Genomic DNA, 27,423 nt, shown 5'->3' on the forward strand with positions numbered 1-27,423 from the left:
AAGCATTCCTGCGTAAATACTGCTGTAATACTGTCATACAAAGAGTATCCTTTCTTGTTGTATCCTTTTTGGGGCAGTGCTTTTTGGATTTTGTTTTTCTTAGAAATGTTTTGTCCCTCCCCCATCCATTGATTCAGAGTAAGCAATATTTTTTTTATAATTTATTCAAATGAAGTACTTCTAAAATATCAGTGTTGCTTGAACAAATCTTTTATTTGTTTTTTTTTTTTAGATTTGTTGCTAAATTTCCTATGTTGTCCTTTAGGTTATGAAATTTTTCCAGGGAAAGTTAGTGAATCAGGTCAATTTATTTACTTATAGAATGTGTGCATTTCCTTTAATACAGAATTTAGTTTTGTTCTATTTATGTATTTCCTAAACCTAATTTAGTAACACTTGTGTTCTGTTTTATGACATATTTGGTTTAGGTATTCTGTATAATGTGTTGTAAAATTTGGGGAAAGGATTTTTTTTTTTCTTTTAAAAAGCACATATATCGAAAAGTGAAATAACTGGATTTCTATGTAAATTACAAATAAGAGCAGCAGACCTCACATCTGAGGTTAATGTTATTATTGAAATCTCTTTTGAGATAGAGAGCAAGTAGAAGTATTTTTTTCCTCTTCTTTTTCTAAACAAAATGAAACGAAAGAAAGAAGAGTAACAGAGGGAAAAGACAGAATGTTGACTCAGGGTGTAGTACATTAAGTGAAAAGAAACAATCCTGGTGGATACGTAAGAACAGTGGTTTCCAGACTGGTCGATGACCAGAATCACCCAGAACAGGGTTCTCAATCTTGGCTGCACATTGAAAATACCCGGGAAACTTTTTTAAAATACTGTTTAAGAATAAACACAATAATAATATAACAGTAAAAAATATACCGGGGCCTGGGTTTCCCACCCAGAGTTTTGGTTTTATCAGTCTGGCATCCAACATAGATATTGGGATTTTTCAAACCTCCCAAAGTTTTAATTCTAATATTCAGCCAATGTCGAGAACCACCAAGGAAGGATTTTTATACATAAAGACTCCTCATCTCCATATTAGAACTAATAAGTCAGAATCTCTGGAAATGGGACAAGAATCTAATATAAAAAGGTTCCCTTAGAGCAGTTATGACTGACCAGTTTGGATACTACTTGTTAGATTATAATGGTTAGATGCCTAATACCAACCTAGCCATCCAACCTTTTATAAGTAGGAAAATAAAGAGTTAGCGCCTCTGTATTTTCTTCTTGCAAATCCCACTGTTATTAGTTCTGAGAAAACAATTCAAACTCCTGTTAATAATCATTATTACCCTAAAAGAACAAAGAATTATAGGTATTAAAGTTGCTGTTGTTTTTTTCAATAGGTACAGTTAAATGTTTTATTTTTTAATGTTATAAATCAATTTATGTATAAGGTGTTTCTTAGACAATTAAAATTTTGTACTGACATGATTCACTAATTTTCTAAATGTAAATATTTTAGCTTTTAGTTATTTTTAAACTAGTGAACTGTTTTATAATCATGATTATTTTTAATGAACTTTTATGGTATTTTAGGTTCCTTTCGAATTCCATATCTTCCAAGTGTGTTCCACCTTTGAGGAGAAGAAATTGGCAACCTGGACTATGGAACTGTGCGTAACAGCTTTTAAAGTGTATTTAAAAATTAAATCTATATGCACTTAAATTAGTTTATCGGAGATATATTATGTGTATTTTAATCATCTTCCTCATATATAATAAATTATTTTCTATCCAATAAAATAATATTCTTAATTTTTTAATGTGTTTTACACATCTAGGAAAGTATAATTTGAAAATTATGTAACTTTATTAAGGTAATTTTATAATATAAATATAAATTTTCTTTTAATATTACAAATATTGCACCTTATTCATTCTTACCTGGATACTAGTGTACTTGCAAATTTTGTTTTTTTTATAGTTATCTTATTTATTATTTCTTGTAATTATTTTAGGAGTTGCTTTGTTTGGCTATGAGTTTTTGTTTTTAGTAGTGGGGGATTTTTCCTAGTTTAAAGAATTTGTATTTTTGCTCTAATTTAGGCTTCAATTTTTGTGCCCCCAAAATCTATCAGAATACCACTCAAAAGATGTAAATGTTTTCCATATAAAATTATTCTGTTCCCTTAGTGAAATTAGTTTCAACTGAATGTAAGTAGGAAAACTTTGCTATACAAGCATACTTGAGAGAGATTATGGGTTTGGTTCGAGACTATCACAGTAAAGCAAGTCACACAAATATATATTTTTTTGATTTCCCAGTGCATATAAAAGTTATATTATACAATACTGTGTAGTCTGTTAAGTATGCAATAGCATTATGTTTAAAAAGACAATGTACATACCTAAATTTAAAAATACTTTATTGCTAGAAAATGCTATTATCTGAGACTTCAGTGAGTCATAATCTTTTTATTGGTGAATGGGCTTACTTCATTCAATGTTGATGGCTGCTGACTGATCAAGGTGGTGGTTGCTGAAGGTTGTAGTGGCAATTTCTTAAAATAAGACAACAATGAAGTTTGCCAAATCAATTGATTTTTTTAATGAACGATTTCTCTGTAGCATGTGATGCCGTTTGATAGCGCTTTATCCACAATGGACCTTTCAAAACTGGAGTCAGTCCTCTCAAACCCTGCCGCTGCTTTATCATCTAAGTTTGTCATATTCTGAATCTTTTGTTGTCATTTCAACAATCTTCACAGCATCTTTACCAGGAGTAGATTCAATCACTTTCTTTGTTCATCTATAAGAAGCAACTCCTCATCTGTTATCATGAGATTGTAGCAATTTAATCACATCTTCAGGCTCCACTTCTAGTTCTCTTGCTATTTTCACCACATTGCAGTTCCTCCACCGAAATCTTAAACTCCTCAAAGTCATCCATGAGGGTTGGCATCACCTTCTTCTAAACTTCTGTTAATGTTGATATTTTCACCACTTTTCATGCAGCACGAATGTTCTTAATGGCTTTCAGAATGATAAATCCTTTCCAGGAGGTTGTCAATTTACTTTTCCCAGATCCATCAGAGGAATCACTATCTATAGCAGTAATAATAGCCTTATGGAATATATTTCTTAAATAAAAAGCTTTTTTTTTTTTTACCTCTTATGCCATGTCTTTTTTTTTTTTTCCCATATTTGGACCTTAACCTACCATCTATTTTCCTCCTCCTCTTCTCCCTCCCCTCTGGTAACCACTAGTCTATTGTCTATGTCCATGAGTCTCTGCTTGTCCTGTTCATTTGTTGCTTTCAGGTTTATGTCCCATATATAAGTGATATGTTTTCAACTTCTTTTGTCTGGCTTATTTCGTTTAGCATGATTATCTCGAGGTCCATCCATGTTGTCATCTGTTCTTATAGCTGAATAAAAAGGCTTTAAAGTCAAAATTATTCCTTAATCCATGGGCTGCAAAATCGATCTTATGTTAGCAAGCATGAAAGCAATCACATTATACATCTCCTTTGGGTGATGACCAGTTACATTGTCAGTGAGCAGTAATATTTTGAAAGGAATCTTTTTCTGAGCAGCAGGTCTCAACAGTGGGCTTAAAATATTCAGTAAATCATGTTGTAAATAGATGTGTTGTCATGCTAGGTTTTGTTGTTCCATTTACAGAGCACAGGCAGTGTAGATTAAGCATAATTCTTAAGGGCACTAGGATTTTCAGAATGGTACATGAGCATTGCCTTCAACTTAAAGTGATCAGCTACATTAGCCCTTACGAGAGAGTCAGCTGTCCTTTGAAGCTTTGAAGCCAAGCATTGATTTCTCCTCTAGCTATGAAAATCCTATATGTCATCATCTTCCAATATAAGACCGCTTTGTCTACCTTAAAAACTTCTGCAGTTTTCTCACTTAGCCTTCATAGAGTGGAAGAGAGTTAGGGCCTTGCTCTGGGTTAGGCTTTCACTTAAGGGAATGTTGTGACTTGTTTGATCTTCTGTCTAGACCACTAAAACTTTCTGCATATTTGCTTTCTTATCATTTGTTTATTCACTGAAGAGCACTTAATTTCCTTCAAAAACTTTTCTTTCACATTCATAACTTGGCTAACTGGCACAAGAGACCTAGCTTTCCACCTATTTTGTTGTGTTTTTTTTGGTTTTTTTGTCTTTTTTTTTTTTATTTGGATAGTGCAAAGTTTGATTTGAAATCCCAACACCAGGATTCAAATACAATTCCACTTTTTAAAATAGATGACCTTGAGTAATATGTTCTCCTCAAATTATTTCCTCATTCATATCATGAAGATAATATTCTTTCTCATACCATTTGTTTCAGGATTAAATTAAATCACATGTTAAAATGCCTTTCTTAAATTTTTATTTATTTATTTAAAAATTTGAATTACAACTGACATTTTGAATTATTTTATATTAGTTTCAGGTGTATAGCGTAGTGGTTGGACATTTAGATAAGGAATCTAAAGAATAAACAAAACAAAAACATTCATAGATACAGAGAACAAACTGATGATTGCCAGATGGGAAGGTGATTGGGGGCACCAGATGAAAAAGGTAAAGGAATTAATAAGTATAAATTGGTACTTACAAAATAGTCATGGAGATGTAAAGTACAGCATAGGTAATGTCAATAATATTGTAATAACTGTGTATAGTGCCGGGTAGGTACTAGACTAATCGGGGGGATCACTTCACAAATTATATAAATGTCTTCCATTATGCTGTACACCTGAAACTAGTATAATATCTCAGCCTTTGACATTGCCTCCTCACTAAGCTTAATTTCTAGCTTTTGATTTAAAGTGAAAGACAAGTAACTCTTCCTAGCCCTTGAAAACTTAAAAGTCATTGTAGGGTTGTTGATTGGCCTAATTTTGGTATTGTGTCTCAGAAAGTTGGGAAACATGAGGATTGGGAGAGAAACTGGGAACAGCCTGTCGGGGGAGCAGTCAGAACACACAACATTTGTTGATAAAGTTCGCCATCTTATTATATGGGCATGGTTCGTGGAGCCCCGAAACAGTTACAGCAGTGACATCAAAGATCACTGATCACAGATCACCATAACAAATATAATAATAACGAAAAAGTTTGAAAGACTGCAAGAATTAACAAAATGTGACACAAACACAAAGTGAGCAAATGCTATTGGAAAAATGGAGCCAATAAACTTTCGATTCTGGGTTGCCACAAACCTTCAATTTGTAAAAAACGTAATCTCTACAAAGTGCAATAAAGCAAAGTGCAATAAAATTTATGCCTGTATTTAATTTGTTCTTGTTGATACTCTCCTGTGAGTATGTGATAACAGCCTCACCTTAGAGTCACTGCCCAAAGATTCAGGTCTTTGTTGGAATGCTATTGTGAATCACAGCTTCTTCCCCTTTATTCATAGCATTGTGAAATAAGGAAAATGAGAATTTTAATGATAGAGATTAGAAGTGTGGAGAAGTGAACCCTGTAACATGTTAATGTTTAAGTGTCAAGTTAGGTAAGGAACCATTAAAGAAGATGGGATGAATAAGTAGAAGCCAAATAAAGACTGTATCTCAAGTAGATAGGTATGATCAAATAAATCTGTTGATGATGCAAAAAAAAAAAAATGAATTCTGAGGATTGAACGTTGGGTTTAGCAACATTTGTACCCTTGATTTTGACAAACTGATTTGTTGGGTGGAAGGAGTGAGAGGAGGTAGTCAAGAGAATGGTAGAATTTTTTATAGTGAGAATCGAAGACAGCTCTTTTAGGGAGTCTTGCTCTCAAGGGCAATAGAGAAATGGGCTGTGAGTGCAGGGGGATATAGTATCAAGAAGGTTTTTGCTTTTTATACTGTTTGTTTTATAAAGATCGTGAACATGGCAGGTTTGTATAAGACTAATCCAGTAGAGGTGGGGAGAAATGCAGAAAGGAGAGGGATATTGCTGGAGCCATAGATGTGGTGTACAGATAGAAGGGTTAGTTTAAAGATGGATGTGCAAACAGCTCATTAATAATATGGAGAAAGGAAAGATTATGTAGGTCTAAGTATTTGTGTTTTGGTAGATATAATAGGGTGTCTTAAAGTTTTATTGTCAGTGAAATAGGAAGCAAGGTCATGAAGAAGAGGGGAAAAGTGTTGGGAAAAAGTGTTGGATTGAGGAAAGAAAAGGTGTAAAATAGACATTTAGGAAAGAGGTAGAGAAAACAGACTCTTATAAGGATTGCTTGACAGTACTTAAAGTGCCCACTTGAAGTCGATGGTTGTTCATTTAAGTGAGATCAGCGAACATGGTTTTGTGTTTTTCTCCAGTTATGTTTAGCCTAGGTGGCATCATTGAGTAGACACCAGCTCAAATGTAACCAAAGGTGTGATTTTTCTAGGTGAATACAGCAGACAGAAGGGAAAAGGTATTTATGTATTCAAGGGAATGATTATAAAGAGGGCACATGGAAAGTAATCGGGGTAAAGAACAAAGTGAGAAAATAAAGGAGGTTGACACAGTGAAGAAATGATATGATTGTAAAAATCAGTATGGTTGAAGATATGTTTGAGTTATTTACTAGTAGAAATAGAAATTTGGGAGTTTGAAATGAGTAAGGTGACTGAAAATAACAGTATTGGAGACAGTACAGTAATTTAATTACATAAGTTCTAGGATGTGAACATGGTAGTTGAATGCAAGCAATCATGGAAAGAGATGAAGTCAAGAAATTGAGAAATTCAGATATTGAAAGAATCATCTAAGTGGATTTTAAAATTGTCAAGAATTATGATAGAACTAGTAAGCCAAGAGATAAATGAAATTACTCCTTAGAACATATAAATCTGAGTTATGCAAAAACAATATTTTTAAAAATCAACTAAAATAAAACTGACTCTCATCCTGCCACAGTGACAGGACATTTAGCCTAGTTTGCTGAAAAACTATATTGTGGTTTTACAGGCATAGGTTCTAAATTCAAGTCTTGTTTGTATGGCTTAATTGCTTTATGACCTCAGGCAATTTTTTTTTTACCCTCATCAGTTTCGATGGAGATGATAATAATACCTACCTTAGAGTCATTGTCAAGGTGATTTGATGAATTTAAAATACTTAAAACAAATTGTGTGTGTGTGTGTGTGTGTGTCTGTGTATGTATTTAAGTTCCCAATAAACAGCTCTCATGGTGGTAGTAATGATGACTTAACTTACCCCAGTTTCCAAGGTTATGTAAAAATACTGAGGTCTTAGACTAAACTTCAGTCAACTTTCTACCTTGATTATCACTGAGATGCCTAGCACTTCTTTTTCTACCTTGGTACCCTTGGAGCATGAGACTCTTGGACAAGTTTAAGAACTTTGGTGTCTAGGAATTAACTACTTTATAGATAATGCACAACCATCTCAACCTCATGCCTATTTCATAAATTGAGCATATGCCCCCAAGTAGGTCCAATTACAAGGATTTCCAGAGCTTGGTACAAAAACTTTTTTTAAACTGGGTAGAGCTATACTTGGGGCTGTTAACCATTATCCTAATAATTACCCTGAAGACAACTCATTATGATCCATGAGTTTTTTTAAAAAGTCATGAAATGGAGAAATACCAATAAATTTTAGCCTATAGCAAAAGCTCTAACAGCTAGTTTATCATTAAATTTTTCAATTACTTTAAACAAGAAGTACCTTTTCTTTTCTTCTTTTGCTGGAGGAATTTGGTACCCTGACTGGTCAAGTCCAGTGGGCCAAATATGTCAACCCTGAGATAAAGAATGAAGTTTCTTGTAAATCACATGAAATGAGAGTTGGGAAAGGCTTTATCTTCAAAAGAAAAGCATATGAAATTGAGAGAGAAACTAGGTATTAGGCAATCAAAAGCAAATGTTTTACTACAATATATAATACACAAAACTCTTATTGCCTTCTGGTTGTTTTCCATTTATGCCTTCTATGAGCATTGAGATGAGTATGAGGCACCTAGATGGTATAATTTAAGGAGACACTCTCAAAATAACACAACTGCTGCCCGCCTCATCCTAGTCACGGCTCTGCCTCCTACTCTTAGTAACATGAACAGAATCACCATAATCCTGATTAGGGAAATCATCAAAAGACAATAGCACTCAAGTTGCTGTTTTAGATGATTTGGAAAGTATATACTGTGCAAATGAGACTCCTTCAAAATCAATATCAAGAGATATTAAGGCTTTCAAAGAAGTAAGGGGGAAGAATACCTATTAAGCACCTAAAATTCAAAAGACACTGTACGGAATGCTTAGATCTAGTAATTATTTGATCATTACCATCTTATAAGAAAAGAATACTTTCCTTTGTGAGCAATGGAGTTTTTTTAAATAAAGTTCAACTGTAAGTTAATAAGAGACTTTATTACATTTAATTCCTGTAACTAATGCATGTAAAAGAAAAAAAAAGTGACCTCAGTAGAGTTGTTTAGTAGAGATGGGAGTTAACCAATGTGTTAGGCACATAAGAGACAGAACTGATATTTCTTAGGAGGAATAGAGTTCCCACCCCAAGAACTTAAGCTACTACATGTCTTACTCTGACACTTGCTGAAAGCAAACTAGTATAGGTATAGCATTCAGATAAAGAGAAGCAGAGAATCTGCTTGATAACCGAGACTCATGAATATTGAAAAAGTGCCAAAAAAGAAACTCTACCCAACAAGCATAAGCTTTAATGCCACGGGGGAAAACCTAACAGATCAAACAAGACTTTAGAACATCTTGATTAAAATCAGACATCTAAAATGGGATTACATCTATTAAAAAAAATCTATATCAATTAGAAATGAGAAGTGGCTTTGACTACACAAAAGGAAATTTAATTTTTTAAATTATGACATAGCACCAATATACTACTTACATAGTACTTATATACCAGGATCTTTGGAGGTCTAAGAGTTCAAGAAGAAAATCTGAGCAGCACATTAATTGATTATATCAAATTTTTCAGAGCTTAGAAAAAGACAAAATATCATGCATTATTTATGGAGACATCAAATATCCTACTGTGGAAGAAATTGATGGAAGAGATAATGACTGAATTGTAGTGGATAGCTCTATATAGCGTTTTTCTTTAAAAAAGACATTTGAAGAATGTTTTGGCAAAATGATAACATCTGTTAAATCCTGGTCTTGGGACATAGAGTCTTTTTTTTTTTTTTTACATTTTTCTGTATGAAAAACATATCACAACTTAAATGAAAATAAAATAGTGGAATACCTCTAAACCAGTGTTTCTCAGCTATTTTTTGTTAGTGCCACTCAAAAGAGCATTTTTACACTTTTGAAATCACCCCATAAGAAATTTTAAAACCACAATATACTGTACATCTGTTTTTGAACTGTATGTCTTATGGATAAAAAAAAGTAAGATTTTTCTTCCTTCCCTACCCCAAAGACTAAACAACTGTGAATCATTTGGAAAACACATGATTCTGTATCATGAAACACATTAACAAATTCAAAACCTAAACAGATCATACAAAGTATATTCTGACCTTTCCCTAAATTAATCTAGATATCTTAATAGAAAAATATGAGAAATCTCCCAAATTGCTGGATATTAAATAACACATTTCTAAACAACAGGATTCTTAAGGGAAATTAGAAATAATTTGGATAAAAATGAAAATACAACTAAATAATTTGGATAAAAATCAAAATACAGCTAAAGGAATTCTTAAAGGAAATTTGCTTAAATAAAAGAAATCAGATTGACGATTTAACATTCTACTTTAAGGAACTAGAAAAAGAAGAGCAAATTAAAGCCAGAGCAAGCAGAACAAAGAAACAAGCACACACCAATGAACTTATAAACAAGAAACAGTAGAAAATACTATTGTAAACAAATCTGGTTTCTGAAAAGATCAATAAAATTGAGAAAGTTCTATCCAGATTGCAAGAGAAAAAAAAAAAAAAGACTGTTCCCCAAATTGTAACAAAATAATACTGGAATATTTTGAACAAGTGTATTTTTATAAATTTGACTACTCAGATGAAATGAACCAATTGTCTGAACATGACAGACAACCAAAGCTTATTTGAGAAGTAGGTTACCTGAACAATCCTATATCTGTTTAATAATTTTATAATTAAAAACTTTCCTGCAAAGAAACCTTATGGCCTAGGTAGTTTCACTAGTGAAATATGATAAAAAATTAAATGAAGAAACCATTCTGTATAAGAAAACACTTCCAAATTTATTTTGAATCTTGCATAAAACCAAACAAAAGTACAAGAAAACTAAATATTACTACTTCTCATGAGTAACCATTAGACAAATGCAAAAATCCTAAATGTTAAATTAATCAAGTAATATGTAAAAAGGATTATGCATTATGGTCAAGTGAAGTTTATCTTGGGAAATACAGGCTAGTTCAACCTGAAAATCAAATATCAACAGACTGAAGAAGAAAAAGCATAAATGAAGGGAAAGCATGACAAAATTAAATATTCATAAAAACAGTAAACTAGGAATAGAGCGTCTTTAATTTGGTACAGAATGTCTCCAAAACTATAGCTATCCTAGTACTTAATGGTTAAAGACTAAATGTTTTCCACCTAAGACTGAGAACATGGCAAGAAAGTACACACTCACTGGTCCTATTCAACATCTCACGGATAGCCAGTGCATAAAACAACAACAAAAAGCCACGCAAATTGGAAATGAAGAAATAAAATTGTCCCTATTCAGAGATGACAGGATTGTTTATGTAGAATATACCAAAGAAAAGTTCCTACAACCAAATGAGTTAAGCAAGGTTGCAATTTTAAAGATGCAGAAACCAATTGTAGTTCAACTTGAAAATATATATACTAGCAATAAGCAACTAGATATTGAAATTTTTTCTTAACCAATTGCAATAGTACCAAAACTGAAATAATTAGGTATAAATCTATCATAACATGTACTAAACCTGTATGGTGAAAACCATCACTTTTTGATAATAAAAAGTGGCAATGAGTAGAGAAAGATAAATGTACATGAGTTAAAAGACTCATGATTGTTAAGATGTCAGCTCTTCCCAAATTGATTAGCATTAAAAAATCTTAGCATGTATTTTGTTGGTTTTGCCAGACTAATTCATATTTATTTGAAAAAGCAACAGAACTAAAATAACCAGTGCACTTCTAAACTATGTCACTCTTTTAAACTATAAGTCATTCTAAGACTTATTTTAAAGCTGGAGTAATCAAGATAGTGCAGTATTGGCAAAAGAATAGACATCACTGGAACAGAAAAGTCCAGAGATAGACTCACACATTTATAGTAAATTAATTTTCGACAGAGGAGAGAAGGCAATTTTATGGAATAAGGATAGTTATTTCAACATATGCTAGAATAATTGGACATCTGGTATGCAAATACAGAACAAGAAGGACTTCAATGCATTTTTTTAACTTTATACAAAAAAAAGTATTTAAAATGGATAATAGACTTCAATATAAAATGTAAAACTAAAATATAAAACTTCTAGAGAGAGCATAGGTTAAAATCTGCATGACTTTGATCAGACATGGAGTATACAACACCAAAAGTTTAATCCACTAAAACAATAAAGGATAAATTGGACTTCAAGTAAAAATCTTTTGCTTTTTAGAAGAAAACAAAAAGGCAAGCCACATACTGGGAAACATCTTTGCAAAGCATATATTTGACAAAGATCGTATCCAGAATATATAAAGAACTTTCAAAACTCGATAAAACAAAAAACACCTGCCCATCAAAAAAAATGGACAGTAAATTTGAAGACACTTTACCAAAGATTTACAAATGGCAAATAAGCATACGAAAAGATGCATACCATGATTAGCCATTAGACAAGTACAAAATATAATAATAAAATAGCACTACACAGATTAGAATGGCTTAAAATAAATTCTTACAGTACCAAGAGTTGTCAAGAATGTGGAGCCACTATAGCTCTCATCCATTTCTGTTGGAAGTACAAAATTGTACATCTGCTTTGCAAAAACAGTTTGGGGAAGTTTGTTATAAAGTTAAACATACACACTTACATATGACCTAGTCATCACACTTCTGAGTATCCAAAAGGAACAAAAAAAACTATTCACACAGACCTGTACATGAGAAGATTCTGGGAACATGGTGGACTAAGAAGCACCGGGAATCCATTTTCCCACCTGGACAACAATAGCACTGGTAGAAACTGGCTAATGCAACAATTGTGGAACTCTGGAGTTTAATGAATATTTGCAAATTCTAGGGGAATGTTTGGACAGTAAATTGCAGTTAATTTCATTCAGTTTCAGCTCTTAGCATAGAAGGAGCTACTTATTCCTCAACCCCAGCCATGTGGTAGGCAGCTGTGCATGTGTTCCTGGAGCAACTTGCACATAATTGGTAGAAGCCAGGGTAGGCAAAAAGGACCTGGACTTTCAAATTTTGGGAATTTGCTCTGATAGCCGATTGTTGCTTTTGATCATAGAGGTGCAGAGGTGGGCCATGATTGCTGTACCTCCTCTTGTGAGCTCCTCTCCTTTTCTTCCCCCTTTTTTTCTTCTTCCCCTTTTGGGAACCAGACATTAAAGACTAGGACATTCAAAAACAAGTGCATATATGAGGAAAATTAGAAGTTGACCATAAATGCTCAGGGAAAGGCTCAAAAAAGATCTGGGAAGACCTTGGGTTTTACAACTTAAGCTGATCCTCAGTGCAGAGACAGCGTACAATAATCAAAAACAAAAAATAAAAACAGCAAACACTAGGAGAAGGAGATAATCTGATTAACAGAGTTACCATATTGTTAAATTCAAATGTCCAGTTGTCAGCAACAATAAGACAACAAAAGACATACCAAGAAATTGGAAAGTCTGGCCGATTGAAAGAAAGAAAAAAAATTAACAAACTATCCTTTAGGAAGATTTAATGGCAGACATACTAGACAAAGAAAATGAATAAATAAATAAAATGTATGAATAAAATGGAAATATCAATAAAGAGATAGAAAACTTAGAAAGAAACCAAAGGCGACCCTCACAAATTCTTGATTTCCCATTAGTGTTTGCCCAGTTGTGCACATTCTAAGTTTCCCTTTTCCCTAGATGGGCAAGTTTGGAGTAGGGTAGCCTCATCAATTCCCCTGAATCCATAGCCCCCTACAAAGTACTATTCATTCACTTTCAGATGCACAGGTGGGTAGAAATCTGGGTGTTGTGGTATAATGTGTAGAGGCATTTTTGTTCAGTTATGGATGTCCAGTTAGCTGCAAAGCAAAGAGGAGAGAAAAGAGGAATGATTCAGGCTGCCATGATGCTGACATCACAGTTTTGTTACTTTTTAGAACGATTACTTGTTTAATGTAAATGCTGCTTCTCGTGTTCTTAGCTCTTGTGTTCTATATCAATAAAATAAGACTTAATTTAGATGAGTGGTTCCAAATAACAACAACAAAAAAGACAAGAACAATGTATTAATGGTTGATTTTTTACAAAGCTAAATTTCATGATGTGTTAAAAATATTTTTTATTTTTATACAATTTTTTTTGAAATTTTAACTACTTAGAACTCAAATCTGGAAATCACTGGACTAATTTATTCTAATAGTCTCTTTCAGTGTTAATATTCTCTGATTCAATGATTTATTCTACTGTTGATTGACTTCCTACATCTCAAGAGAAAGGAAATGTCATATAGAATATCTTATGAATCAAAGAACTTATGGGAACTTAATGGTTGCATCAGAATAGAATGGGTTATGTCGCATTAACAAAAACTAAAGATCTTCAGTGGCATTCAATAACCAAGTTACTTCTTTTGTACATCTCAGATCAACAAGGGGATTCTTCATATCAGTCACTTTATAATCTGTCACTGAACATTTTGACACATGGATTAGCAATCACAGTGGCCTCAAATTAAAACATATTACTTCAGCTTGCATTTCATTGCCAAAGAAAATCACATGGAAACTCCTGAATTCAATAGGATAGGGATTTATATTTCAACTGCAGGAAGGAATATTGAAGATTTATGAACAACAATACATTTTATGGGTGCATATGAGATCAGGAATAAATATTTTAACAGGAAAATTAATTTTGTTTAGCGTAAAAATTTGAAAAACAGGAAATAATATTTACTACTTTTGCAATCTTCTAAACATATGAATATTAGCTAAACAAAAATTTCCAGATTATCAAGTATCTTCACATATGATATTTTATTAGATTTATTATAACAATCCAGTGACAGAGACTAAGACTGAACAGTGGCTAAGAGCTCATTACATAGTTAGAGTTCTTGGTTTTGAATTTCAGTCTCAACATTTACTAAGATTTGACCATTTGGCAAATTAGACTACTTAATTTCTCAGTGTCTTGGTTTCTTCTTTTTAAAGTTGGGTATAATCATAATTATATCTTACATTTATGTATGTGTAAGAAATCAAAGTGACAATACATAGTGGTGCACATTGTCACAGTGCATGTGGTTAGTCATTTTTGTATTTTTATTATATTTATCAACCGTACTGTTATTCTCATTTTCTAAATAAGGACCTAAATGCAACCTATAGACTTAATGTTTTCTTTAAGGTTCACATAGTAAATGGCAAAGCTTGAATTCAAAATTAGATTTTTGGTTTGGAGACTACTTACATTCTATTTATACTTATTTAACTAATTTGACACAATTTTAATCTGTGTCTTTAAGGTTACTTTAGAAGATTTCCTGTAGATTAACGTAAATGATTCAGGAAAAAAAAAAAAGACTAGTTGAGATTGGGAGCCGATATGGAGCAAGAGAAAGGAAGACAAAGAGAAAGCATATAACTAAAAAGGTACAGTGTAATTAGAAGATGTGACTGGTTAGCAAATTGAGCAGGGGAGAGAAGACTGGTTTGCTGAGGAGACAGGAGTGATCTGGTGTGGTCGTGGAGCTCAGCTTACACATACAAATTAGATGTGGAGAATTAAGACAGCGTTATAAGAGCACCGACTGAAAGGAGGAGGATTATAGAAAATCTACAAAGTCCTAAAATCAGCATTTTTTTCCTAATTAAAGAGAAAACAATACTTTTTGTTGTTGCTGTTATTTTACAATTGAAAGAAGACTGAACTGTGGATTTGAAAGATTGTTGATTTAAAGACGGCAATGTGGTAAGTCATGTTAATATTTTTTGAATATGTAGTTTCCCCCCTACCCACTTAGTTTTTGTCTTGAAATAAGCGGTTTCTGTCATGTGGTTTGGTAGAGTTCAAATTTCACAATCTATTTTAGGTTTGTTGACAATTCAAGTTTCAGTTTTCGGCAGCACAGAATGTACTTTTATTTGAAGTACAGCAGCACAGAATGTATTTATATTTGAAATGCGTCTGAGCCTTCACTCAAAATGTTTCTCTTATTTCAAAAATCTGGTAGGCAAACTTGATTATCTTTGCCTTCTTTACTCTTAACTTTCACATGCGACTTACTATCCTGAGTTCAGTTTCATTTTTCTTTTTTTTTTTTCCTTTCCTTTTTTATTGGGGTGGAGGTGCTCATAGATGATGGGGTATTGAGAAAATTGTACATGAGATTCACTGTAAAATTTAGAGGAATTATGACTTTTCAGTAAGAACCACTACTTTGACAAAATATTATAGTAATAACACTATCGAAGCTTCTAGAATATTGAAAAATGGGGAAATAGAAAAAAATAAAAACACTCGGAGATAAATATAAGTGATAAAATAACAAACGTAGATGTGACACTAAAGGTATTTCCATTAAAATTTTTAATGATACTTTTATTAAATTACTTGCCATAAATATATTTAAATATGAAGCATTTATTCTAATAACTACAAATGACAAGAGTAGACAACTTCTCTTCTTGGTTAATGTTAATTCATTTACATATTAAAAAACATATTAGTATCTGCCTGAAATGTGAGGCTGCTTTGGATAGGGGAAAAGAACTTTGTAAATAACCGATGCTTATATAGGTAACTAATATTTATATAGATAAAAATGAAGCCACAGAAATAGTTACAAATTTCTTTACTACTGCTTTTTGCTTAACATTTTAATAGAGCTCTTTGGCTTTGGTGTGATTTAAGACTTTAAGCTAAATGACTAAATTTATATCTGACATGTTAAGAGAAATCCTGAATTTATACTAGAGCCATTCCCCTATAATGTCATTCATATTGTGGACATTAAGTATCAAATGCCTCTTAGGTAACACAGAAAAAAAACTTGCGAACTTAAGAAACTAGCAACTTCATGGAGATGTCTGAGCAGAATTTTTTCTTCTTACCATTGGATATGTTTTATTGACGCTTTAAATATACTCCTTAAGGAGCATTGCTTTGTTGTTAGGATATTATCATATGCTCTAGTTCATATTTTTTAAGGAATTCCTGTAGCATCTTATTTGGCATATTCTAGTAATGACTAGAGCTTTAAAATAAAAGAAATTTCCTCTTTGTAGAGCAATCCAGATAATATGAGATGTGGGCAACAGAACACTGATATTAATATTAATAACTGTGAATATCTTCTCAGAGGTGAACCATTTTAGGAAAACTAATAGGAAGTAGATATAAGAACCATTTCAAGTTCTTGTTTTTTTGTTTTGTTATTGATGCCAAATACATCAATGATTTGCTTACAGGTTTTACTTCACAGGAATAAATATACTTTAGTTTTCAATGCTTGTCCTGTAGAGTTCATAGCTCTTTAGACTGATTAAGATGAAAATTAAGATTAAATGAGAAAAGCTAAGGCAATGCCTGACCCTTGGCAGAAGCTTATTATATTTTTGTATATCTCCACCTATGCTGGGATGCTAGTACAATTCCCCCAATTATGTCTGGAAGTTATTCTTTATTTTAATGTCATCTTAAAATGCATTGTGAAAAACACTTATTTGTTATTAAAAGAATAACTCAGAGTTAACTGATGAGTTGATGATGAGTTATTTTCAAACCAACACGTGGTCTGCTGGAAGCTCTAAAGAGGTTAAAAAAAAAGAAAGTGTGGGGAAAATAGCAGGTTTCTTACAGCCATCTATTCCTCTAGGGGATATGAAGATATGTCTGAGAAGTAGAAGGTATTATTAGAATTTGGGAAGAGTGGAATGGGAAAAAAAAAGAGAATGTCCAAGTGATAATAAATGAAAGTAGGAAGAGAGCATGACTTTATAAGCAATTTCAATAGTACCAGCAGTAAAAATAACAACACAGTAATAACAGGAAAATTACAGCCTCCAAATATATTGTGCTCTTATTGTATCCATGTACTAAGATAACAGCTTTGTGTTAGTTCATCTAATCATCATAACTCTGTGAGGTACACATTACTTTTTCTAGTTTATAGATAAATTTAGATTACTTTCCACGGTCAAACAGCTGTTAAATGACAAAGTTAGGATTTAAACTAGTTTATCTAACTTCTAAGGTCATGTTCCTAACCTTTACATTTCAACATTTGGAACCTTGAGTCAAGTATGAAGTTCAAATGATGCTTCTCTAACTCCCAACTCTTTATCACTATCATCCACTATTTAGTCAGGCTTCTCCCCTGTTCTCTTTCTAATGCTCATCTCTATTTATTTAGTCTTCCATCTTCCTTGCACATTTTCCTTCTTATGTGTTTTGAAAACCTTTCTGTGATAATGAAACTCCTTTCTCTACTATGAAGACACTTCTTTATATGCTCCCTCCTACCTGACCTGTCAGAGACTGGTGGGCTTTGCCCAAAGTTTTAACTTTGAATTCAGCATCTCTTGGTACCTTGTCAACTCTCAAGGGTCCAGCTTGAGATAATTCAGCCAGTGTGCATTGACCTGTACATAATAGTTGCTTGTGAGTATCATCTGGTCAATGTCTGTGCTAAATCAGTTGTTAAGTATTTCATGTATCATTTCTGAAACTATCATTGCTTTTCTTCCCCCTCCCGAAAAATCCAAAATCTCTGCTCTTCATATCCATTGTTTTTTTATACCGCAAACTCAGTGTATCCCATGTTAATTCTTCAGTTTCCCTAAACCAAGTCTGCCACTAGATTGCACTGTGAATGATAATAGCATTGTCATTCTTCTAATCACTGGTAACAATTTACTAAACTCTCATCATTTTCATTTTTACTGCGTTAACATAGACAGATTTTCATCATTGCTCTATTTACTACTGCACAAGTTTTCAATTGTTTCTGTCTCAATTCTCTTCACCTTCCATTCCATTTTATATACTCTAAAAGCTCTAATCATGTTACTTTTCTGATGGCGAAGTCACTTCCTATTTTGTTACCCCATTATTTCATACTTATTGCTATCTTAAATTGTTTTCTTCTTATTATTATTTATTCATATATTTTCTTTCCCTTTCACAAGAATGTAGGCTCCTTGAGAACAAGAATCTTGTCCATCTTGTTCATCATTGCACCCCAAACACCATCCATGTACTTAGCAAAAAGCACTCAGTTAATATATGTTGGATGAATGAATTAAGTTTTCCTACCTGTATTATTATTCTCTTTTACATGATTTCACTTATATTAAGAAGGAAGGGAGACATGAATTCTTTAGTATTTTATTAGGTACACAAGATTTGGGGCTATAATGAGAAACATGCACATATACTATTGCTATAGCCATGTTTTGATGGAGGAGAAAAGTCTGTTTTCCTAATTCATGGATATTCAACTCACAAATAGTTTCTTAAATTTGATGCAGAAATTTAAGTAACTAAAAATTTTGGCTAGAGTGAAGAACAGAACTGAAATGAATATCCTGTTTCTTTTTGAGGTTGAGACATTACAGATATTTGCAAATAGATAGTTAAGGCAATATTTTGAGTATGAACTCAGTTTGCTCTGATTGTTATTTTCTTTCTATCAGTGAAAGACTTTAAAAAGAAATTCTAATCCTAAATAAATAGTACATGATTAACAACATACATACATACATACATACATACATACATACATACATACATATATGTATATAATGCCATATGTTTAAAAAGTTTAATATTCTCTTGGTAAGGAAAACATTAAGTTCTAAAAGATCAGTTAGATTGTTTTCCTGGGAAATTTTATAAATGTTCTTCACCTGTTAACACTATTATTGATAATCCTTTTTAGATAACGAATAAACATTTTGTACTTTGAGTATTTATGTTAACATTGACTTTGTAAAATACATGTCTTACAGGAATATAAATAGTCGCTAGAAAAAATACTGGCAGCTTCAAAGCAAAATGAAGTACTTTCTATTGCTTGCAGCCATTGGGCTCTGCTGGGCCCAGTATGCCCCAAATATCAAACCTGGACAAACATCTATTGTTCATCTGTTTGAGTGGCGCTGGGTTGATATTGCTCTTGAATGTGAGCGATACTTAGCTCCCAAAGGATTTGGAGGGGTTCAGGTGGGTATTGTTGATAGTATAAATTGCAATTTGCTTTGCTTATAGTAAATGGTATTATGATCTATATCTGTGAAGCTTGGGCAACATTTTACTTCACAAATAAGTAAAACAGTGTTCTGAGGAAAAAATAATTGGTATTCTTGGCAACTTTATGTTTTGTTTTTGATATATTCTTTCTTTGGCAGAACATTTCCAATGTACTGTTAATAATTTCAAGTGATTGTAACGAAATATGGCTGTATATACAAAGATTCGGAAATAATTTTAGATCATTATTTTCTAGAGTAGCCAATAACATAAAGTAAGCCATAATTTGATACTTAAGATTGTTTTATTTGTAGATCTCCCCACCCAATGAAAATGTTGTAATTAACAACCCTTCAAGACCTTGGTGGGAAAGATACCAACCAATTAGCTACAAGTTATGTACAAGATCTGGAAACGAAGATGAATTCAAAGACATGGTGACTAGATGTAACAATGTTGGTGTAAGTGATTATTTTCCTTTAAAAAGATTACACAAAAAAAAATAACTTCTCCTGTCTTGCTCCTTTTGAGTAGAACATTTTCCATATTTTTTTATTTTACTTTATAATTAAAATTTAAATGTTGTCTTATATTCACCTTTCGTAAATCTTCATATATGTGCCGTTTTATCTGCTACTGCTGAAGAAGATTGTGAGTCACAGTTTATAGCCATCCTTCTTATAAAGCAAATATTAACTTTTAACCTTTATAACTATACACATTTCTGGGAAATACTTTTCTAGTTAGGCATTTGAAATTTCAGTTACCATATTTGCTGTCACTTTTATGTGACTTGTATCTCCACTCAAAATTCCTAGGTCTTCTTTCCCATAGGTATTTTGATGGTAAATAGATATAATCTCTGTAATAAAGAGCATAATGAGAGAGAGTTCACCTTCCTCTCTTTAGATGCTAAGTAGAGGCTGACAGCTTTCTTAGGATGACCCATGAACATTTAAAAATCAATAATATCTCTTGTCTCAACTTATTTTTACTTTCCCTCCAAAAGAAACTCTTTGCATTTTCTCATAGTTATGGTAGTTTTTGATTCCATTATTTTATTATATGTGTCTGTATAATATGATAGAATTTTATATGTAAAATAAATGTGTATCTAGATGCCGAGATATGTATTTGTTTTAACATGTGGCTAGATGCATGCAGATCTTTGGTTCACCTTGATTTCCTTTCCCACTTTACTTTTGGTCTTCAAGGAAGATAAGTTATAAAATAACAAATATTTTGTAGAGTCATTAACATTGTAAACTTTAATAAGTAATAATATAGATTTCTACCTCTATAAATCAAACAAATAGAAACTTTGCCTTTCAGGTTCATATTTACGTGGATGCTGTAATTAATCATATGTGTGGAAATGCTGTGGCTGCAGGAACTAGCAGTACTTGTGGAAGTTACTTCAACCCTGGAAATAGGGATTTTCCAGCAGTCCCTTTCTCTGGTTGGGATTTTAATGATGGTAAATGTAAAACTGGAAGTGGAGACATTGAGAACTACAATGATCCTTATCAGGTAATTAAAAAAATAACTGGAAGGTAGACAGGGTAAAAGTGGTCAAATACAGGGTTTAGGGGGAGAGTGATGTGGATAAAAGGGATCAAATATATGGTAGCTGAAGGAAACTGGACTTTGGGTGATAAACACACAATAGAATATACAGATGTCAAATGATAATGTACACCTGAAAATTATATAGTTGTATTAACTGATGTTAGTCCAATAAACTTAATTTAAAAAATTTAAAAAAATAATTTAAAAAATAAAAATGGTTATAAAAATAATAAAATAAAAAATAAAAAATAAACAGTAATCTGAATTAAGATCTGTTTATGCCTTTAATTGTACACATATAGCTTATTGATCTCCATTTAACTACTAACTTAGATGCCTTAGGAGAACAGGATTCTAGATCTGACTGTTTAGAAATAAGAATCTCGAATCAATATTTAGAACATTTTCCCCAATTTAATTTTTCCCAATTAAAAAACTCATTTACTTTATTTTCTACATTCTTCATTTTTTATAATAAAAAATATTTCAAAGATATGTCCATACTAGACCATAAATATCCCCAGTGCCCAATGCAAAGAAGGCATTATAGAAATATATATTAATAAATAAATGAATATAGAAATATATATTAATAAATAAATGAATGAATAATCAAATGGATTCTCAGGTAAGATGACATTTTATGTATCAGTCACAAAATTTTTTTCTCAATAGGTCAGAGATTGTCGTTTGGTTGGTCTACTTGATCTTAAACTGGAGAAAGATTATGTTCGTTCCAAGATTGCCGAATATCTGAACCATCTCATCGACATTGGTGTAGCAGGATTCAGAATTGATGCTGCTAAGCACATGTGGCCTGGAGACATGAAGGCAATTTTGGACAGACTGCATAATCTAAACACAACCTGGTTCCCCGAAGGAAGTAAACCTTTCATTTACCAGGAGGTACATATATGTGTATATAAAAGATAATGTAATTCATTAGAAAAATAAATAGATTTAATCTAAAAATGCAATTTCTGTAGGTTAATAACTGAATCATTTATATAGGACAGTATGTAGAACAGGAATCATTTGTATAAAACAGTGTTCTTTAACCTTCTTTTATTCAGAGACAATTCTTTATTTCTTTAATTCTTTATCACATGTAGAGAATTTTTTAGGCTGCAAACATCTTTGCATCATTTACTATCTCCTCAGAGACCATTAGAGAAGACATAATAACAGTTGTGGTCTTGAGCCAGTCTGTCCGAGTTTAATTCCTGTCTATAGCACTATTAGCTGTGATCTTTTAGGCAAATTGATTAACCTCCCTATGCAACATTTTTTTCATGTGAGGAAAAGAGATAATGATACTGGTTATGTCTTTATTTTTGTTGGAGAGTTAGATAAGTTAATATTTATCAAGCACTTAGAAATGTTGGCTGATATTGTGAGCTATTGTTTTTATGATTTATGTGCAAGACTAAATTGTGTCAGACTTTTCACAGAACAACAGGTCACCTCATCATCATGTTACTTTTAATACTGTAGCATATACTTTAGCAAAAAAAATAAGTAACAATCTTGATATAAGGAAAATCATTTTGGATATTTAAAAAAAGCAAATAGTTTAAAGACATTTTCTATACAATATTAACTAGTTGGTTAAAATTCTTTAAAATTCTTACTTAAAATGATATTTTCCCTTATATTTCTTCTAGGTAATTGATTTGGGTAGTGAGCCAATTAAAAGCAGTGAGTACTTTGAAAATGGCCGTGTGACAGAATTTAAGTATGGTGCAAAACTAGGCACAGTTCTGCGCAAATGGAGTGGAGAGAAGATGGCTTACTTAAAGTAAATGAAATGTGATTTGTCCTATGAATTATTTCACAGACTTATTAATCATATTATCCTAACATGAGTTATCTTCTTAGGACCTTGTTATTTAGACAGCTTTCAAGGATTCAGTTACTAATAACAAATGTTATACTTTCCCAAACTCCAATTGATCATCCTTTTTTTTTAATGTAAATCACAGGAAAGTATGTCTTGAAACTCAAAACATAACCTAGAGATTTCAATTTATGTATTATATGACTATACTAGATTTGGCTAACATTTGCATATAACCTGTGAAGTCCCGGTTATTGTTAAAATGATTCTATCATTTATAAAGTACCTACAATGTGGGCATGCTGTGGAATGTACATACATTATATCAGCTAATTAATTTTAAATATTAAAGTGTTTATATTATAAAAGAATAATATTAAAGTCTTATTTTAACCCAGTTTGCCATTCTGTGTATTATGGTATGGATGTTGACCCTTCTGAAGTCCATCTAAATTATAGTATACTAAAACTTATAAAAGGACTTTTTTTATATAACAAATTTATACCTGTAAGATAAATGTAATACAAATAATTCATACATATATATGCGCATAATATGTATTTGTAGATAAATAGCTAGATCTATATATTTTGCATATTTAAAAATCCTAAGAATAACCATATAATCAGAGAGAGAATTTCATTTGAGGATGCTATACTGAAAGAAATACACATTTAAGTTACTATAAATCTGTCGTAAAAGAATGTGCGTGTTTGTATTTTTTTTAAATAGGAACTGGGGAGAAGGCTGGGGTTTCATGCCTTCTGATAGAGCTCTTGTCTTTGTGGATAACCATGACAATCAGAGAGGACATGGAGCTGGAGGAGCATCTATTCTTACATTCTGGGATTCTAGGTAGGAAACAAAGTTCCCTATTATTTTACCTACCTTGTAATAACACTAAAAACATTGGTTTCTTCTATGATGATATCGTTTTTGTAACTTTTAGACTGTACAAAATGGGAGTTGGATTTATGCTCGCTCATCCTTATGGATTTACACGAGTAATGTCAAGCTTCCGTTGGCCAAGATATTTTGAAAATGGAAAAGTAAGTTTTGGTGTTGTATAAAATATCTTTTTCTTAAGAAAAGAAAGGCAGTTTTGTTTTACTTTCACATGGTGCTATTAAAGTTATTATTTATTTACTAAATATTTAAGTCTAAACCTGATGTAGGACTTTTAGCAATGCAGTCTGCAGTGGGTATTAAAAATTAAATTATGGTCTCTATTGTCAAAAAGTATGCAAGCTATTTCAGAAATATGAGAAACATAACTCCTTACTTCCCAAAAACACTTTAAAATAAGAATACAATGAGTAAAATATGTATTTCTCAAAAGTACCTACTTCACAGAGTTGGTATATGGATTACAAATAACACTTGTAAAGAACTTAAAATAGTACCTGCCCATAGCACAAGCAATATAAATACTTGTTAAATGCTTTTTTATAAAAGTTCTATGGAAGGCCAATGATCTGGTTGAACTGAGATTAAATTGGAGAGAATCTTATAAGTATCTTATTTGGAAGGAAAATATATATATTAAAGAAGAGAACTTGGCAGACTATTCTGGAAAAGATAAGGATGAGAAAATATGTGTGATACGGTAAAGATATTAATCTGAGTAGAAGGTGAAGACTTCAGATGCAGCATTGTATGTAGCAACTTCATACTTAAAGCAGAAAATTCTCTTCACTAAAAATTAGATTTTTATCTAGTTTCTTCTAGATTCCTTTCAATTAAAATGCCTGTTAGTTTATACAGCTCATTCTATTGTTAAACAGCTTTAAATTTAGAAGATGTTTTTTTATATTGAACCAACTTCTATAGTTTCCACTAATTTGTCTTATTTCTGCTGTCAGGAGTCATGGACTATGTCAGTTTCTCTTTTTTCCATAACATTTCCACTTTTCTAAAACTTCTGCGTGCTAAAAACTCTAAGTTTTATCCACTGTTCATCATATGACATGATTTTAAGACGCACATGGATAACCTTCCCAGACTGAATCTTTTTTTTTCTGTCTTTATCTTTAAAAGTACCAGTCAGAAAAACACAATTTTAAACATCTGGTCAAATTAGTAAAGAATATTGTGATGTATTGATGAGTACATTTATCCCAAAGAAAAAATGAAGGAAACTAATATTTACTTAGCAATTCTATTCAAGGTATTTTCATATATATTATTTAATTTTTATAACAACTAAGCAATCTTTACAGAATAGGAAAATGAGACAGAGAAGTTATGTATATGGACTAAGTTTTCTTAGCTAGTAGTAATAAAATCTGTTTTATTCCTGTCTCTGACCCTAAACTCCTTGCTATTTCAATGATTGCACCGCCTACAGCGATGTTAAAAGCCATTCCAATTCCTTGTAAAGAAAATGAGAGGGAAAAAAAATGTTACCTTTGAAATATGGCACTAGAGAATGAGAAGTTAGAGAGAAGATGATGTGAATTTGGTAAAATTCTGTAAAACTACTGAAGGAGTTAGATTCCAAATGAAGACAGTGCAGAGACCTAAATGAGACAAATTGGGTTTGGCATACTAGAAAAGGAAGAGGCAAACATAAGTAATATTAAAAATCTAAGCATTTTTTATCTTTTTGCTAATTAAGGATGTTAATGATTGGATCGGGCCACCAAATAATAATGGAGTAATTAAAGAAGTTACTATTAATGCGGACACTACTTGTGGCAATGACTGGGTCTGTGAACATCGATGGCGTCAAATAAGGTGGGAATACTTATTTAGAGATATCCTCTAATAACTTTATGAACATTTTATTTTAAACTGTTGAAGTATTCATAGCAATTACATGATATGTTGTTTTTAGGAACATGGTTATGTTCCGTAATGTAGTTGATGGCCAACCTTTTACAAACTGGTGGGATAATGGTAGCAACCAAGTAGCTTTTGGAAGAGGAAACAGAGGATTCATTGTCTTTAACAATGATGACTGGTAAGTAGTTATCAATTTGAAATTATATTTTTTACTAATACGTTCTTAGTTCTTTTCTCTTCCTGCTCATTTACTTTTTTGTATTGGAAATATAGTTAGAGATTAGAAAAGAGCCAGAAAAAAAAATGATGATGGCTCTTATTCTTTTGACCTCTTCTTTCTAAGGGCTATTTTACGTAGTTATTTTTTTGTGTACCCTTGTATATCGTGTGCAGATGCGATGCAAATGTATATGCTCACATATACACCTCACACAAAATACACAGAGCAGTTAATATAAAGGTTGTGAAATCACTAGAATAACATGTCATAAAGACCCACCTTTTATTTAAGTGATAGAAAAATAGTGCCTCAGTACTGATATAACTTTTTTCTAGATCTTTTTTCAACTACTCTTATATCTGGTTCTCAGGTCTTTTTTCCTTCACTTCTTTGTCTCTCTGTGACAAATAATATATATTTTAAAGCATGTGTGGAAAGACGATGCATCTAATGGTCAGTGTTCACCTCAGGAGATTTTTGGGTTTTAGTGCTGAGACTTCTTATTACTGGCTTTCATTTGTCATACTTACCTCCTCTGCCTCTTGGTGTACTGATTCTCTCATGTATAGAACTATGGCTTAGAAGACCGCTTTGTAAGCAGTTGAAATGTCTCAATCCAAGGGCAACTTTCACTCATGCTTATCTCATTCTAGCCTAAATTATATTTTATTGACAAAAAATATATATATCTTCTTGTGAAAAGAATCCATGGCTAGTCCTTTAATTTTTGTCTTTGGTGGGTGGGAGAACCAAAATAAATGTATGAGACAGCTTTATATTTAAAACTACATACATCTTCACTATAAATACTAGATTATTGTTATCTATGCCCAAATTCATTATAGCCTCTTGAAAAAGATTTTTGAAGATATACTCAAATTTAAATTTTTGAAAGTAATTCATGTTTTCTTACATTCAGATGAGGACAAATTTAAATATTTGTGTTTACCACAGAAAGTACTTTTATCTAAGGATAGCATTTCAACTCAAATGTTCACCGATATTCTTCAACCTTAATTTTTTGGTAATATTCACTATTGATTAGGAAATTGCTGAATCTTCTATAAGATTGCTTTTGGACCTGAGAAAACTATTCACATCCACTGGAGAGGTCTTTGTTTTGCATTCTCTGCTCACTGAGACCTTGACTACTTAGAGTTCTACAATACAAAGTGAAGTTGCTTGTTTTAGAGATAATCTGTATTCTTGTTTTTAATTGTATCGAACTCAAGTTAAATCTTAAATTTTATTTTACAGGCCACTATCTTTAACTTTGCAAACTGGTCTTCCTACTGGCACATACTGTGATGTTATTTCTGGAGATAAAATTGGTGACAATTGTACAGGAATTAAAATCTATGTTTCTGGTGATGGAAATGCTCATTTCTCTATTAGTAACTCTGCTGAAGATCCATTTGTTGCAATTCATGCTGAATCTAAACTGTAAAATTTGAATTAAATACATATACATCCGGAGAAATAACCAAGTGTGTTTCTTTTCACATATATATAAATTTTTATAATTTATTAATTTTTATTAAAAGCTATAATAAGTAATCAACTTGAAAACTCAGAAGAGCATAAAATCACATTAAAAGATAATTGCAATTAATATTTTGTTATATTTTAGAAGACTC

At 32.0% G+C, this 27,423-nt stretch overlaps 2 protein-coding genes across 8 annotated transcripts in view; both read left to right on the top strand.

Annotated features, from left to right (window-relative positions):
• RNPC3 (RNA binding region (RNP1, RRM) containing 3) overlaps positions 1 to 14,691 on the top strand; it is a 36,244-nt gene extending 21,553 nt beyond the window's left edge. For 2 of the 6 annotated variants that reach the window (XM_039869599.1, XM_039869601.1), the window contains exon 15: positions 1 to 1,761. The gene's annotated coding sequence lies outside the window, so the exon portion shown is untranslated. Of the gene's footprint in view, positions 1,762 to 14,648 lie in introns of those variants that run through there. The other 4 variants (XR_005654252.1, XR_005654250.1, XR_005654251.1 and 1 more) reach the window with 4 other exon arrangements.
• LOC120607858 (pancreatic alpha-amylase) lies at positions 1,416 to 27,269 on the top strand. Of its 2 annotated transcripts, none has more exons than XM_039869604.1 (11): positions 1,416 to 1,628; positions 19,135 to 19,348; positions 19,690 to 19,836; positions 20,708 to 20,905; positions 21,620 to 21,850; positions 22,609 to 22,742; positions 23,515 to 23,637; positions 23,732 to 23,831; positions 25,400 to 25,518; positions 25,619 to 25,744; positions 27,044 to 27,269. In XM_039869604.1, exons 2-11 carry the CDS (start codon positions 19,181 to 19,183, stop codon positions 27,231 to 27,233), a joined length of 1,536 nt encoding a protein of 511 aa, XP_039725538.1. In that variant the 5' UTR covers positions 1,416 to 1,628; positions 19,135 to 19,180; the 3' UTR covers positions 27,234 to 27,269. The 2 variants fall into 2 exon arrangements, with proteins under 2 accessions (XP_039725538.1, XP_039725536.1); XM_039869602.1 differs by lacking the exon at positions 1,416 to 1,628 and adding an exon at positions 15,204 to 15,352.
• The last annotated feature ends 154 nt before the right edge of the window (positions 27,270 to 27,423 follow it).

The sequence above is a fragment of the Pteropus medius genome, unplaced genomic scaffold, assembly GCF_902729225.1.
Source record: "Pteropus medius unplaced genomic scaffold, Ma_sr-lr_union100, whole genome shotgun sequence".
Classification (NCBI taxonomy): domain Eukaryota; kingdom Metazoa; phylum Chordata; class Mammalia; order Chiroptera; family Pteropodidae; genus Pteropus; species Pteropus medius.

Coding starts and splice junctions, on each gene's coding strand:
- LOC120607858 (XM_039869604.1), top strand. CDS start 19,181: ATGAAGTACTTTCTATTGCTTGCAGCCATTGGGCTCTGCTGGGCCCAG. Junction 21,851..22,608: donor AACCTTTCATTTACCAGGAG/GTACATATATGT, acceptor TATTTCTTCTAG/GTAATTGATTTGGGTAGTGA. Junction 23,832..25,399: donor GATATTTTGAAAATGGAAAA/GTAAGTTTTGGT, acceptor TTGCTAATTAAG/GATGTTAATGATTGGATCGG.